The sequence below is a fragment of the Halyomorpha halys genome, unplaced genomic scaffold (genome assembly GCF_000696795.3).
Source record: "Halyomorpha halys isolate HHAL.00 unplaced genomic scaffold, Hhal_1.1 Scaffold501.1, whole genome shotgun sequence".
Taxonomy (NCBI): domain Eukaryota; kingdom Metazoa; phylum Arthropoda; class Insecta; order Hemiptera; family Pentatomidae; genus Halyomorpha; species Halyomorpha halys.
In genome coordinates, this window is record NW_027105273.1 from 116,954 (window position 1) to 134,474 (window position 17,521).

Genomic DNA, 17,521 nt, shown 5'->3' on the forward strand with positions numbered 1-17,521 from the left:
TATAGAATAAGAAGTTTATTCATTAAAAAAGAAAAAAAAATGTAATAACAAAAAAAAGATGTTCTTCTGAATTAGTCCAACTGAAAAAGAAAATAAGAAAAATATTAGAATACAATAATGTACGATATAAGATAAAACAAACAAATAGATATCTTATAAAGCAGAGAAAATACAATATGAAGTGCAGAAATCAACAAAAATGTAAGACAGAATGATTTATAAATTTTATAAACAAATTTTAAAACCACTAATTTAAACCCGAATGAATTTTGAAAATATTTTACGACATAAAATAATATATTAAAAAATATACATAATCTGAAGAAATGCTGGAGTGTGAATTATAGCAGAAAGCATCTGGAAAACTTGTGAAATTGACTTCATCGTGTTTGCGAGCTCAAATATGCATTTACTACTTGACAGCATGTAGAGATAAGTAATTATACTTCAAAATTCACCAAGGAAAGAATTTTGTTAGTTTACAAGTATCTAGTAAATCCATTTTTGAACCCACTAAAACTATAGCCAATTTCAAAATTTTTTTTTCAACACTCAAGTCATTATACTTTCGGAGCAGCAATATGAGTCATAAGTCATTGTGTTCTCATCAAAATCTAATTGCATATGTATAGTAGGGTATGATTGTTAGTAACCAGTTTTAACAAAAAAAACTGTTATTAGTTATTTATCATTTGAACCTGTTAATTATGTAAGAGATAATATTTCATCACACACAAATCACTACTGCAATGGCCAAGACATTTTTTGTCATAATATGTAGAATAATTAAGTTTTATGTAATTCTAGCGTGTTTGTATGTGAGCATATTGTTTACATTTTCATAATCTGCCAAGTTGTTCCCCGGTTAACAGGTTATAAAACGTTCTCTAAAGTTTTATATATCTCGAAATCCAGATCGAACATCACATTTGCATTCCAACACCTCAAACGATCGAAAGCATAAGTAAATATTGATCAACAGCTATGAATAACACAAAGCTGAAATGCTATACTTAGATTTTATTACAGTTAGGTCATTTTTAAGACTAAGGGAAATCAGAGCCATTAATTTCAGTAGGCTCAAGGTGCATCGCTAGTCTAAAACCAAAGTGAAACAGCTAAAATTTTCTCAAGGCATTGTGTTTGAGTAAAGATTACTTGTTTTAAGGTAAGAGCTGATTGATAAAAATATATTCCAATTGATCATTTTCCACCTTTGATTGGCTTTGCTACATATTCCGTTGTCTTTTCGCAGTAGGAAAAAAACACACACATTAAATAATATATTTTTTTTCTTGTGAATTACAAGATACTCCACTTTGGCATTGCATTAACTACTAATAAACCAGATCTTTAGAGATCAAACATAATTGAAGCAGAACTTAAACTAGAGTGGAAAACCATGAAACTAAAAATAAAACTTTTATGATATTTAATTGGACTGACAGTTCAGAAGAGTAACCCCAACATGGGTATACAATTATACACCAGAGAGGTACTATAAAAAGGTCAGAAAGTCTGTTCCTGACGAGTTTTCCTGTTCAAATCACAAACAAACTGTGTATGATCTGATCAGTTCCAGACAGTCAGAAGGGATTCTTATAACAGTAAAACCGAAGAAGTTCAGAATGAAAGTGTTTAGGGGGGTTAATACTAATGAGAATTATTAAAAAAATGTTGAGTATTCATGATTTGAAGTGGAGGGGAAACTGCGAAAGCTTCTTTCCTACCATGTGTTATAATTTGTTTTTGCAGATAACTAAACATATTGGCCTAAACAAGCTTTCTGTTTAATACTACTAAAAAAACATAGCAGAAGATCCTTACTATTTAATACCCTTATTTACAAGAAGCATCAGTCTGAATGACCGCATTGGGACATTTTGTTCTATTCAAGGCGGATATAATCTACAATGTCTATTTTTAGAGGTTATAACTGGATAATAGCTATCATATAAGCACAACAATATAATAGATTTAATCATTAATAACACACTGAAAGAAGGAAACTGAGTCATCAGTTATTTACTAAACAAAGGAGATGAGATAGACTTCACCCACAAAAACAGTAAACATGTTTCCAACTGTTTAAATTTAGCATAATTAAAACTCTTCCAATATTATAGCTTACCTTTTTGAATCCAATTTCATGGGCATACTCCCTAAAGCACTGCCTGCACAGGTTGAGTCCATACTTCCTGATGAGACCATGTCCATTGGCACAGGCTCGGCTGAAAAAGAAATAAATATCTTAAACCTAAAAGATATTTGTGTGCTATAGACTAAGGATATTTTAAATCTAAGTAATACCATTGCTAGCAAATTTTCTGGCATCTACAAATAAGGCAAGATAGACTTAAAGTAAAAGTAAGACTCCATACTGGAAGTGATTGGTTGCATAGTAACCTACACTACTTCTAATAGGATTTAGTTAGGATCGGCACATGAGATAAAATCGAAGCTATAGACTAGGTCATGTGTGTCTTACTCAAACAAACTCTAATGTGCAAAGGGCTTAATATGCACAAGAAGAAATTCTGTCCAAAACTGTTGAAACCCTATTCAGAATATAGCTTTCCTTTTAAAATTTCATTTATTGAAAATTGACATTAATGTTGTAAGTCATGACTAAACTATTAATACACCATTATAAAAAATAAAGGAAAAAACTAGTACTAAAAGATAAAAGTGTATATTTCTATTACACTAAAAACAATAACAAAGAAAGAATATTATAAACTAAATATTTGTAGAATTAGATATAAGTCAACTTTAAGAATGGCTTATTATCGGACAATAATTAAAGGGGGAAAAAAAAAAAACCAAACGTGTTATTTAAATTAAAGGTTGTATGATCAATATATAATAAAACCCAACCAAGGAACCTCAGAAAAAACGGACAACATGCATACAAAACCACGTGGCAACGTATTAGTTAAGCAAGGTTTAGTATAAACATTTGGTGGTTTATCTACAATATATGTTATTACTACTACAATAATTACTCACCATGATCTGGACCCCTGGCCGAATTTTCTTGGATGACTGTACCAAATGTTTGCGTGACCCATGTTTAATACTCAAGACAAATTGTCAAGATGCTATAACAACACTCGCCTGGTCGAAACCTTTGACTGAAAGAACGAATATGGCGAATTCCAGTGCCAACTGTGTCCATATTATGCACTACCTTATATATATTTGTATATTTATATTTTTTAAACATCTTTTCGTGCCTGTTTTTATCTAAAGTTATTTTTAAATAATAATAAATATATTAAAAATAATAATTATCTCTTTATCAAAACGTATAACTCATATTATTTTTTGGTTCTTCTTGCAATTCTTTAAGATGGAAGAGGCGGGAATCGAAACTCTTCTTTTTTAATTTTAAATTACCATAACATGTTAGAGGGTAACCAATCCGAAATTATCTTTAATTTTTTTTGTTAAATCGGTTTTATGAAGATTAATTAAAAAAGAAATAAGTTTGTATTAGAATTTTATCATAGAATACGCAGTAATGTTTGAAATTTTCAAGAATGTTAATCATAATGTTGAAACAGTTTCTTTCTGGATTACTCAAAACCCATTTTGGAACTAAAATAAAGAATTCTATTTTATGTAGAAAGTATTAAATAAGGCAATTTCAAAAAATCTAAATACAGTTTATTATCTGATTTAATTAAAGCTAAAAAAATACAACCCAAAATATATTAAAAAAAAAAGGTCCCTGTTAGGTACCAAAGTCCATAACTCCTTTCTTTCTTTCTATTTTTTTTTGTTAAACTTTAGACACTTTTTCTATTGATAATAAGTTATTATTTTTCCTTAGATTTTAAATTTCAGAGTATTGACACCTTTTGGGGCCCAGATTTGATTTATTTTGAGGGATTGGGATGGATTCATTTGAACTTAGAAGAATGCCTGAGTATTGTTCTTTATGATATAATTTTGGAGCATTGGATGACTTTATTTTAGGGGCTCAGGGCAGATAATTTTTGGGGCCCAGTCCTGATATAATTTAAGTTCTTAGGAAAATTTGTTTTTGTTCCATGGTGGATTGGTTTGTAAAGCTTGATAAGTTTACTGTCAAGGCATAAACATATGGCAGTAAAACAGAGCAAAATTATTAGTCCATTGGCATTACTTGTACTAATAACGGTCATTCCAGTCCCAATACAACATAACTCTCACAACAGTAAAACTGTCATGGCAGTAAAATCTTTAATGATTGTAACTTTGAAAGTATAGTTAATATACCTACCTAATTATAGTAACTATACCTGACAGCTGGTCACTGAAATTACTTTTACTATTAATGATCACACCAGACCCAGTGCAACATTATTGTTGCTATTAGAATGCCATACCAATCAATAAGGAAACATGATAGTACATTATCAAAGCATATACATTTGATAATTAATGTGCCAGTTGCTCCACTGTGATTACTTATACTATCAACTATCACACCAGAGCTAGTGCAATAGCACAGTCATGAGTGTAACAATCATACAGTTACAGTTATAATGATTCCCCAAGAGCAGGTAAAGTGGAGAGTATTTGTCGGATAAGACAGGTGTTTTATAGACACTGAGTAGCTATTTTTTGGTCTAGAGAATCGGAAGCACTGGTGATGTCATTCTCCATTTAGCAGAGCTATTAACAGACTCTCGACCATGTTAAATGTTATATTGTTTTAACATTATTAAAGAAGGAAATATTTCTCCATTTAACACACTTTAAGTATTTAACTTAAGATCATGAATACTATAGCGTCATTTCAAATGTTTATATAATCATTTCAGCCAGTGTTTCCATTGATTTATCATCATTTGGGTCTTTTAAGGCTTTCCAACTGATTTCTTATTGTAAAATAAGAAATACAATTTTAATTGACTTTCAATAGAAGACATGAATAGATATCATTCTTCCTCATGTATCGCATTTCCATAGCCTGAAACGGTCCTTTATTATCATTGTCAAGGACTCAGATGGATATGTAAATAGTGATACTAAGTGGAGTTGTATAACTTGATTTTATTTCCTAACTTTGTTACTGTTGAGGAAGCCTTGAATCTTTGGTATTGATACAGATTGGAAATATCAAACCGTGTATTTCAAAATAACCATAAAAAAAAAAAAAAATTACACAGAATAGGAATGTATCATTTTATAAAACATCATAATTTACCTATCTGTGTATGATAGAAAATTCAAGAGTATTCAGGTGCACTAAGTCACACTCTAAAGTGACTAAATAAAGGATTATCATATAACATGTTATCATAATTCAATTTTTATTGTTAAGTACTTTTTATTTAGAATAATAGATGCAGGAATGGTGGGGAAAGAAGTATATGTTTGAAAAGGCTAAGTTTTACAAGCTGTAAAAAATTATGAAATTGAGATTTGTCTTACAAAATTTTTTTTTTTTTTTTTTTAGTAGAGAACCTTTGAAAGTTGGGTGGTGATGAAGCAGTATAAATAATAATTTCAAAGTGAAATAAATAAAGATGTCCAAATATAGTAGTAAAATACTTATTTTTATATTTTATTACTTAAATTCATCTCCCAAGAGAATGAAAATCATTAGAGAAATAAATAAATGAACATAAGAGGTTATAATAATTTATATGTAACTCTATTATTATTATAGAGGATCTTCCAATATAAAATACAAAACAATATTAAATATTAATTATTTAAAAATTTAATACAAAAATAGATTTTGTTTAGAATAGCAAAAATAGATACAACATTCTTTGAAATAAAAACATAGAATATCAAATAAGAATTATAGAACATGAGATTTGTAATATCTTTGTTCCTGGCATTTTGAAGAAGGCTTATATATTTTATACAATGCATTTATTTATTGAATTATTCATTCATTAGTGAGATGGAAAATAACTAGAACTATCAAACAGGCAGATTAACTAATAATTTTTTATAATATCACAAATTGTTTCTATATCTTTATGAAACAAGATTTACACATTTAAAAGTGTGAAATATACTTATTATTTTAATAGACTGAACACGACCTACACCACACAGCCAACAGCAGAGGTCAATAATCTCTGCCTCTGATTTTAATCAATACTGCAGAAAAGAAAGACCACAATACTGACATAATAAAATTGTAATTATTGTCTCAATTGGGTCAAGGTCACATACAATAATATAGAGAGCAGCTAAAATAGTTGACGAAAATTCTATAACTTTGAAAATGTAGGTGGTGGACTCTTTGTGGCAAGAGCCATCGCAGCGTTCATGAAATCTTCACTCTGAAGCATTACTTGATTCCAGTCAGCCTGCAAATAAAAATGAACACAAAAATTATAATTCATTAATAACAAATATTAATCATATTAACCATTAACATAATTATTACTAATTATAATATACTTTCTTATTTTTATGAACCTTAAGAACTAAATGGAAGATTATTAAATGACAGTGTGTAACGTAATTGTAGGAAGATGGTCAAAAAGAGTATAAAAACTATTTATTATTTACCAAGTAATAAATAAATTTAGGTGAATAGATAAATAATATTAAAGATGCTAATTTGAATCTTGAAAAATAGAGAATGAAGTGAAAATGGAAAGATATAACAGCCTAAGATGTCTCTACATATTATTTGCCAAACAATGGCCAATTCATGCATGTACAAATGTGTGGATAGGTTATTTGTTTTGGCTTGTACAAGTTGGCCTGAATTTGTGGCTGACCTGTTGAGAGCCGGTTTTTTGGCACAAATCGAATGGCGCTTGAGCTCCATCCACACGTTTGTGTTCAGTTACCATTGTTTTAGAACTGCCATCAGATAAATATTTGATGTCTCTGATTTAAAGAACTTCTCCAACTTTCAGATTCAATAATTAAGCCAAGTTTAAGATTATATATTTTAAAATTCAGTCGATTGAGTGTAGATCCATTGTTACAAATGTTAATTTACTATAGCAATTTATTTTTGATTTAACATAGCACAAATATATACTTATAAAGATATTATATCTCAATTTTAGTAACTTAAATTTCAAATAAAGATTGTTATTTATATTATGTAGATATACCTAATCTTTAAGTTACATTATATTTTTATTTTTTAGGCAAGCAAATTCCAAAATTCTCATTATTTTTTTTTTTATTAGTTTACTAATTTATAATTATATGTGATTTATTTTCATCAGTATTCTTTCATTAGTTGTATTTTTGTAATATTCAATATTACATTATAATTTGTAGTATTTTAAATTATATTATATATTTTCTTTAGTAGTCTGTATATTATTACTCTGTGATCAGTTCTATTTGTTATAAATTAGTCATATTTTATTTTTAATTAATAGTTTTATTTTAAAATTAAATCATTGAATGTATTTTTGGAAATAATTTTTAAACAATATAGATTTTTTGGGGTCATAATAGTGTAAGAAATGTGTGCTGCACAGTGTAACATTTGATTTGTATTAAGAAAATACAAATGAGATGGAGACAATATCATGGATATTTGTTATTCTATTATATATAAAAAAAAGAAAAAAAAAAGGGGAAGACAAATCAAATGTAAAACATTAATATAAAAAACATTTAAAAGTATTCATTAATAAAATATAACCACGGACATAATTCATTCAAAAGTTTTATATAATAGAAAAATAGTTTAATGATGGTGTGAAGATAGTTGACTGTAAATATATAATGGGAGAAGATGGGGGGGGGGGTGCTGTAAGCAGAAAAAAACACAAATAAAGAAATGAATTATGAATTATTTATATAAATAATTCATTTGTTTATTTGTGATTTTTTCTGCTGACTGCATCCCCGACAATCTTCTCCAATTATAAAAATAGTTTAAAACAACAGAAGTGGCATTTTATTTTGGTACACATTACAATGGCTTTGGCAAAATTGGCCTGACAGAGGATTAAAGGATTAGATAAGGGTCTATCTAAGGCATCAAACTGTTTTTCATGATCAAAATAAATGCGAAATGTTTAATAAAGATGTAATTATATTACAAATATTTTATAAAATAGATAAACAACAAAGAGTTACTCACAATATGTTGGAGACCAGCTTCAACACCATGGTCTCTTGAATACAGGATACTTCTTTTAGTCATTTGCACAGCGACTGGACTCTTCAGAGACAATGATTCAGCTAGTTCAAGCCCTGAGGCCATCATACTAAAAAAAAAAGACATTAAAAAATATAGACCATAAATAAGAAGAAATAATAAACTTAAAGTACAACGCATCTCAAGATGGATATAAAAGCAAATGAAAAATTTGGCATTGGAAAACAATTTTAACCCATTCTGATCCACTTACTCAGATTTCTTATTTCAAAATTCAGAAAAATTTACTTAAGCAAATAATGGAAGATTAATAGTTGACTATATATAAAATATTGTAGAAAAAAAGTCTGAGGGGTGGTAAATAAAGATAGAAAATAGTAAAAAAAATATTTATTAGTTATATTATCTTTTCACTTCAAGCCCTGAAGCCATCATACTGAAAAAAAAAGGAATCAATCAAAATCAAGAAGGAATAATAAAGTACAACACAGCTCAAGATGGATATATAGATAAATGAAAATTTGGCATTGGAAAACAATTTTAATCCATTTCTGACCTGCCTAGTCAGATTTCTTATTTCTGGATTGAACATGTTTTACGTTTAAGAAAGTACAAATATAGATGAATAGAATAATAATTAATAATAAGCACTATAATGAGTGATAGAATTTCTAATGTAAAACTAGACTAAATTAGAAGAAAATTAGGAAAAAATATAGTTAATTATTGGAAGATCGCTGATTGACCATTTGAAATTAATAAAAGGAAGATGGTTTGAGTGTGGTAAAAACAATTCAAATAATAAATAAACTATTTATTATGAGTTAATGTTTCATCCCACTCAGCCGAGTTTGTTCAGGGCTAAAAAATATGCAACTAAAATTATGTAACAGACTAAGAGAATAAGATAAAATGAAATAAAAGTAAACTAAGTTTTGGCTAAAAATGACATTCTTCCCACTTGTTTCTTGTTTCCTTTGCTAGTTTTTTTTTTCATTACTTTATGATTATTTTTATCCATTAGTTTATTGGATTTTAAAAAACGGCCAAAACAAAAATAACAAAAGCCAAACACGAACTATGAGCAACTAACAAATCAAAATAAGTTCACCAATATGAAGCGAAGATGGTCAGGGGTGTGGTCACTGGAGTAATGAGCAAGAATTTATTATATTCTATTTCTGCCATTTCTATATTCATCGAGGCTAAAAATAAAATGAGATAACAACCATGTTAGAATGAAAAATAAGAAAAACAGTATAAAAAGAAATTAAGATGATAACAAATAATAATATAAGAATGTAATATATAATAATGGAATAGTAAGAATTCATATAAGAAGATAATTAACATTGAAAATACAGTGTAATCTTGGTAATCTGAACTTTGGTACTCTGAACACCCAGTAATCTTGTTGATTTTTTTCTTAAAGGCGTAAAACCCACCCAGTAATCTGAAGTGGTGTATAATAATAAAAAGTTACTTTTTTTGAGAAAACTCAGCAGGAAATAACATTTTTGTTTTCAAATTAAAGTGCACATGTGTAAAGGACATTTTTAACTTCACAATCTATAGGTAAGTGATTGTAATCATTTTGAAAATTTTTGGTTTTTATATTGGGTAATGTAATTCTTATGGAAGTGCTCATAATATATTTTGTTAGAATTATAAATACATAACATCTATTGTATAAATTTGATTCTGTAAAACTAATTTAATTAATAATAGAAATATGTATAATACAAATTTTGTTTGTGAACTAATTTTTTTTCTTCATATTATAAATAAATCCATACAGAGTATTTTTTATTTTTATTTATATTTGTTATTATTTATAAATTTATATCTTAGAGTTTTAACAAATGACATCATCACTTAGCATTACTGGGAATTTAAAAGAAAACAATATTTTTTAATTTTTTAAAACTTGAAACTTTTAAATTTCAAATAAAATATGAAAAAAAAATTAAATAAATAGAAAAAGTTATGTATATACACATTGTTATACACTGTATAACAGAATAAAAAAAAAAATTATAGAAAGGGAAGAAAATTAAACATTGCTTCAGGTAAATAATAAAAAAATTAAAATATTGAAAATTTGTGAAAGTAAACTACCAGATGCATAAAAATATATAAATAAAAATAAAAAATAACAATAACTTTTTTTTTTCTTTTTTCAATGTTTGTTATCTTATTGAACAAATTCTTACTATTCAAATATTATATTATACTCTTTGTTATATACGTTGTTTTATTTATATTATATTATAGTTTCTAATATCATTATTTTTATCTGTCTTCTTAATTTCTTTCTTTAGAGTGTTCCAAGGTTAAGTGGCCAAACTGAAAATATGGACTAAAGACCTCAAAACAATTTCCGCTGAAGGTATATCTACCAATGCTTTGTTTTGAAGATATTCACACCTAAAGATTTTCATTATTATGAATTATATACGTTATATGAAAGAAATAAAACCTATTTATTTGTTCTAACTACTTTATTAATTAAATTTCAACATTAAGATTCATATTAAATGTAGTTCAAAGTGAAGGTATGTCCTCAAACGCTTTGTTTAGGAAATGGATTAGGTAATATGGCCTTTTACCCCTAACTGTATAAAAACTATAGGGAACATAAGGATTAATAATATTTGGAATTAGAATTGGGAACTGTCAATAACATTTATCAGTTTGTAAGAGGCTTTCGCAAAGTACTCATCATTATGCCTTCAATTTACACTAATGGTGAATATGCCGACATGGTGTTTGTGTATGGTTTTTGCAATGGTAATGCTAATGCTGCCCGTCGTGAATAAGCCAGGTGATTTTCAAATAGAAGTTACCAAACAAGTCCATCTTTAGCTCCATGTTTCAACGTCTTAGAGAAACTGGTACATTTGCTATAATACCACGTGCTGATGGTATTTTTGCCCCTTTAAGAAATTAAGAAAGAAATTCGACCATATTACAATATTTTGATGATAATCCATCTGGCAGTGTACGAAGAGCTGGAGCAGAATTAAATAATGCCAACTATAGTATATAGAACTCTCGTTGTAGATGGACTTCATCCATATCATTATTAACAGGTAAAACATTTATTACCCCAAGATTTTTGGCAAAGAAGACATTTTTCAGATTGGTACTTAAATCAAGTTGAGCATAATCCACAACTTTCATGAAACATTCTCTGGACAGATGAAGCTACCTTCACAAGAAGAGGTATCTTCAATAAAAAAAAAAATTACCTCAGGTCGCAGGAAAATCTCCATGCAATTTGTAAGCATCATTTTTAGCATCAGTTTTAACTCAATGCGGGAACATTTCTGGAATTTCTTAATAATGATTACTACGATTTAGTTGAACATATTTCGTTAAAACTGAGAAGGGACGTGTGGCTTCAATTAGATGGTTGTTCTGTACATTACAGAAGAGGTCCACGACAATGGCTAAATGTTAATTATCCCAATCAATGGATTGGCCGTGCAGGACTAGTGACTTGGCCTCCATGTTCTCTAGACCTGACACCACTGGATTTTTTTGTTTGGGGTGACATTAAACAAAAAGTATATGCAAGGCCTGTCAATGATCTTAACTCCTAATGAAGAAGGATAATTGAATCTTGTGAAACAATAACATATATCTAGAGCCGTTTTGACGATGCTGCTGTTGAAGAAAGATGCTGAGCCTGTCCTAATTCTCAAGTAAATCATTATGAACAACATTTAATATGAATTTAATGTTTACATTTACTTAATAAAGTACTTGGAACAAATAAATAAGTTTTATTTATTTCATGTAACCTAAAAAATTCATAACAATGAAAATCTTTAGGTGTGAATATCTTCTAAACAAAGCGTTAGCGGACATACCTTTAGCAGAAATATCTTTCTTATTTTGAGGTCCTTAATTCATATTTTCAGTTTGGCCACTTAACCCTGAAACACCCTGTATACTGTTCTTAATATTTTTTACTGTATAATGGTTTGTTTTGTTTTTAACCCTGAAGAAGACTTGAAATTCAGGCTGAAATACTAGCACAAATAAAATAAGTTACATTGATTTGTGTTCATTACTCCATTGACCGCACCCTCCATCATCTTCTCCTCATATTAAAATTGTATAGTTAAATACCTTTCTTTATCTTTGAAAACCTTGCTAACAAGTCCAGCTTCTAGGGATTCTTTAGCTCCTATTTTCCGTCCAGTCAAACATAATTCATTAGCTAGGGATGTATTGCCAATAATACGAGGTAATCTCTGAAGAACACCGATATCGGCAGCCATACCTGTTGAGAAAATAAATATCTATTCTTCATAGCACACATATAGAAGTACATATAGATTATTAGGATACTGAAGTACATTCATATTAATTAGAGCAGGGGTGTAAAATGTTCAAAATTTCCTAACATTTACCCAGAAGGCTTACTCTATAGGTTGAAAATTTCTCCCCAAAGATATTTATTGTAAAAAAAAATTATTGCAAGATTTATTATAATAAAAACACTTTATTCTTTTTAAATATGTATATAAAAATTATATTATTTTCTCTTTAACTGTTTCCTGACTTTATTGGGAATTTTATCAATACAGAAAAACTATAAAGATTTGAAAACATTTGACTCTATTTGCTCAATATAGTATTGGTTCTTTGGTTCTACAGACTATCAAGATTGTGTTGAGTATTTGAATAATATTTCTTTTAACCACCCATTGTTCTTGACATAACAACTTTTGAGTTATAAAAATTGGTTAGCTTGCTAATTAACAATATTAAGAATGAAAATTATGTACATAATTTGACAAACATTTATTTAAAAAAGGGATGTTACAATATATTGTGCATATCTTCACACATTTATATTATTTAAAAAACAAAACAATATGTGATATTGTGATCGATATGTAGGAACTGAGCTGCATTTTCCAAGGAAGTTCAATTCCTTTTTTATTTATTTATTCTTCTCACTGTTTTATGTATTAGTCAGGTTTGGTTTACTAACTTCTTTCTAATAAGAGGAATGACTATCGTTCAAAAGAAATTCTATTGTACTGTATTCTGTGACAATATTTCTACCATGTTTATCAAATTTGTCAGAGGAGCGGATTGGCCCGGTAGTAAGGCTATTAACTCCAACAATCCTGATTCCAATACAGCTATGGCAGATAGTTATTTATTCTATTACTGTAGTCATGAGTCAACCCTGTGGATTTGGGAGCCCTTCAGGATCCACCCAGCCTCATAGAGTGGATACCATTCATTGGGGGAAAATCTGGTGTTGTGCATGAATATGAACAAATTGTTTCATAGTATTATCGTTGTTCAAGAAACGGTACTTCCTTAAAAAGTACTGAATCCCTAACCCTTCATTGATTGTAGCTTTACAGATTTAATTTATAATACCTCTTATAGTAAAATTTGCATTTTCTTTTCTTAAATTTATGAAGATCCCAAATTTCTCCTCAACGATTTTATCGTAATATTGTTCGGGTGTTTGAGTATATTCTGCACCTATGTATTCGACTATTTTTGAAACAGCAAATTTACAATTCTACTTACCTAATTCAACTTCTTTAACTTGAAAATAAGCGTCCTCAGTGCAGTACCTTATATCCACAGAAGTTATGAGGTCAGTACCAGCACCGATACAACCATTATGAACTAAACTTATAACTGGTTTAGCACACTATAAAAAATAAAATCAAAACGGGTAATATAAGTAACATAATTTAGTTATATAAAACCAAAATTATATATATATATATATATATATACTTTTTCAGGAGCAGATATGGCATCCTGGTAAGCAATTATAAGTTCTCTAAAAACTTTGCATTTCCTAGCAACATCTTCATGTTCAGCTAATTTTTCCCCTAACGTTGCTACAGATGTTAGGTCCAAACCTAAAATGTAGGTGGTGGACTCTTCGTGGCAAGAGCCATCGCAGCGTTCATGAAATCTTCACTCTGAAGCATTACTTGATTCCAGTCAGCCTGCAAATAAAAATGAACACAAAAATCATAATTCATTAATAACAAATATTAATCATATTAACTATTCTAGCCTTTATCAGGGCTAAGAACAAAGAACGAGATAACAACCTCTGAATACAAAAAGAGAAAATATAAACAGAATGATTAGAGTAAATAATTGTACAGGATGAAAATTAATAATGAAGTGGAAATTAAAATGTATATATAGGTAATTAAATATGTAAGTAAAATAACATAATTAAGGAAATAAAAATGTAAAGTTATATAATTCAAAGAAACAAATAAATATGAATATTTTAATTTAAAAATTAAAGTTAAGGAAAGAAAAAAAAATTTTATATGGAAATATTCCCTCATTTTTTTTCCCTTCCATGTCTGAAATTTTTAAATTAAAAATCTTTGTTTCTTTGCAGTATATAACATTATATTTTTATTTCCTTAATTATATTATTTTACTTACATATTTAATTACCTATATATACGTTTTATTTTCCACTTCTTTCAGCACTTTATTTTTATTAATTTTAATCCTGTACAGTTATTTACTTTAATTATTCTGTTTATATTTTCTCTTTTTTTTTTTTTTTTTTTGTATTCAGAGGTTGTTATCTTGTTTTTTGTTCTTAACCCTGATGAAGGTTAGGAATTTTAGCCGATACATTGGCACTATAAAATAATTTCTTTCGACTTATTTGGTTATTTTCTGACCGCACTCCCAACCATCCTCTCTTCCTTATCTTATACCTCTCTCTTTCTTATTTTTATGAACCTTAATAACTGATTGGAAGATTATTAATTGACAGTGTGTACGTAATTGTAGGAAGATGGTTAAAAAGGCACAGAAAATTGTACATAAAACTATTTATTATTAACCGAAAAAAAAAAAAAAATGAAAGTGCATAGATAAAAATTTTAATTTATTTCCTGAAAAATAGAGAATGAAGTGGAAATGGAATGGCGAGGGGAGGGAAGAGATAACCGCCTAAGATGTCTGTACATATTATTTGCCAAACAATGGCCAATTTGTGCATGCACAAACGTGTGGATAGGTTATTTGTTTTGGCTGACCTGTTGAGAGTTGGTTTTTTGGGCACAAATCGAATGGCGCTTGTGCTTGTGCTCTATCCACACGTTTGTGTTCAGTTACCAATGTTTTAGAACTGCCAGCAGATAAATATTTGATGTCTCTCTGTTTTAATTAATTAAACTTCTCTAACCTTCGAATTCAATAATTGAGTCAAGTTTAAGTTATATATTTTAAAATTCTGTCGATTCGCTGTAGATCCATTGTTTTAAATGTTAATTAACTTTAGCAATTTATTTTTGATTTAACATAACACAAATATATACTTATAAAGACATTTTATCTCTAGGTAATTAAATAAATAAATTTCTGATAAAAATTCTAGAATGAATGCTGAATTTAAAGGATAAGTAGTACTATTTTTATGAATTATCTACAATCTATTTTGCTGATATTCGAATGTAATCGCTGACAAAAAAAAAACAAAAAAACATAGAAGCTTGTGAATACCGATGTTGTTTCCTTTGTTTACCAAGCATTTGTACAAGTCTCGGATTTGCGACAAGTGGTAAACTTGTAGATCCAACATCAGGTCTAGCAGGAAAATTGTGAGTTAGTAAAATAAAAGAAAAGACCATTTTTTTCTGGTTGTTCTTGCTATGTTTAATTACATCTTTTAATTATTTTTTCATTTATTAGTACTCCGTGGTACATCAATCAATTCTGTCCATAATTATTTGGTTACTTTTGTTATTTTATTTTTTAAATATATAACTTTCATGTATGTTCTTATAGTTTTATCATACTATATAATGTTTATGTCTTATTGTCATTTAGCCACCATGAAGCACTGAAATGTGGGACAAAACTACCACTAACTAATAAATTGTTTATCTGTTATTTTGTGTACCTTTATTGATAACCACTGATATCATCTAATTACAATTAATAACTGATTTTAATTGACTCAATAACTGCATGTAATTTTCCTTTTTCTAATTTTAGTGTCTTAAATTTCAAATAAAGAACGTTATTTATACACTTAGATATACCTAATCTTTTTTAATATTAGTCATATTTTATTTTAAAATTAAATCATTAGATACTGGAAGATTGTTGATTGACTGTGTGTATCAATGAATGGAATATGGTCCGGGTATGGTCAAATAAAACTCAAATAGTAAATGGGAGTACTATTTTTATATAAAAATAGTACTCCCATTAACTATTTAAATCATTAGATGTATTTTTGGAAATAATTTTCAAACAATATAGATTTTTTGAGGTCATAATTATGAAAGAAATGTGTGCTGCAATCACAGTGTAACATTTGATTTGTATTAACAAAATACAAATCTGATGGAGACAATATCATGAATATTTGTTATTCTATTTTAAATAAAATATATATAAAAAAAGAGAAAAAAAAAGAACGACAAATCAAATGTAAAGCGCTAATATAAAAAGCATTTAGAAGTATTCATTAATAAAATATAACCATGGACATAATTCGTTCAAAAGTTTTATATAATTGAAAAATAATTTAAAACAAAAGAAGTGGTGTTTTATTTTGTAACGCATTACAATGGCTTTGGCAAAATTGGCCTGACAGAGGATTAAATCTAAGGCGTCAAACTGTTTTTCATGATCAACATTCAAAATCAATGTGAAATGTTTAATAAAGATCTAATTGTATTACAAATCTTTTATAAAATAGATAAACAATATGTTTAATGTTTATAAAAAGAGTTACTCACAATATGTTGGAGACCAGCTTCAACGCCATGGTCTCTTGAATACAGGATACTTCTTTTAGTCATTTGCACCGCTACTGGACTCTTCAAAGACAATGACTCAGCAAGTTCAAGCCCTGAGGCCATCATACTAAAAAAAAAGACAATAAAAAATATAAACCATAAATAAGAAGAAATAATAAAGCTTAAAGTGCAACGCATCTCAAGATGGATATAAAAGCAAATGAAAAATTTGGCATTGGAAAACAATTTTAACCCATTTCTGACCCACTTACTCAGATTTATTATTTCAAAATTCACAAAAATTTACTTAAACAAATAATGGAAGATTAATAGTTGACTATATATAAAATATTATAGAAAAAAAGTTTGAGTGGTGGTAAATAAAGATAGAAAATAGTAAAAAAATATTTATTAGTTATATAATCTTTTCACTTTCTTGATACTGGGGATATTGTTGAAATAAAATAAACTTTATCCAATTTAAGTTTCAAAACAATTCATATTTCTTTAATTATATTATTTCAAAATTTTTCGAGACCAAGTAATATTTATCAATTAATTAATTTAATATCCAAAATAGTCTCAACACTATATATTTATTTATTTGTCCTACGTTTCGGCCCTTCCAGCCATCCTCAGGGACATCTTC

At 28.1% G+C, this 17,521-nt stretch overlaps 2 protein-coding genes across 4 annotated transcripts in view; both read right to left on the bottom strand.

The window, feature by feature from the left end:
- Positions 1-3,170, bottom strand: RpS29 (ribosomal protein S29). The gene is made up of 3 exons (XM_014425254.3): positions 3,010-3,170; positions 2,132-2,231; positions 1-80 (listed from the first exon to the last, which is right to left on the bottom strand). Exons 1-3 carry the CDS (start codon positions 3,069-3,071, stop codon positions 72-74), a joined length of 171 nt encoding a protein of 56 aa, XP_014280740.1. The 5' UTR covers positions 3,072-3,170; the 3' UTR covers positions 1-71.
- Positions 3,171-5,424: 2,254 nt separating this feature from the next.
- Positions 5,425-17,521, bottom strand: part of LOC106683642 (delta(3,5)-Delta(2,4)-dienoyl-CoA isomerase, mitochondrial) — a 25,124-nt gene continuing 13,027 nt past the window's right edge. For 2 of the 3 annotated variants that reach the window (XM_067050148.1, XM_067050144.1), the window contains exons 4-8: positions 13,874-14,001; positions 13,658-13,784; positions 12,230-12,383; positions 8,075-8,201; positions 5,425-6,320 (exon numbers count right to left, since the gene is read on the bottom strand). In XM_067050148.1, the coding sequence (XP_066906249.1) occupies positions 6,222-6,320; positions 8,075-8,201; positions 12,230-12,383; positions 13,658-13,784; positions 13,874-14,001 (635 nt within the window). In that variant the 3' untranslated portion in view covers positions 5,425-6,221. The remainder of the gene's footprint in view (positions 6,321-8,074; positions 8,202-12,229; positions 12,384-13,657; positions 13,785-13,873; positions 14,002-17,521) is intronic. The other variant, XM_067050147.1, reaches the window with a different exon arrangement.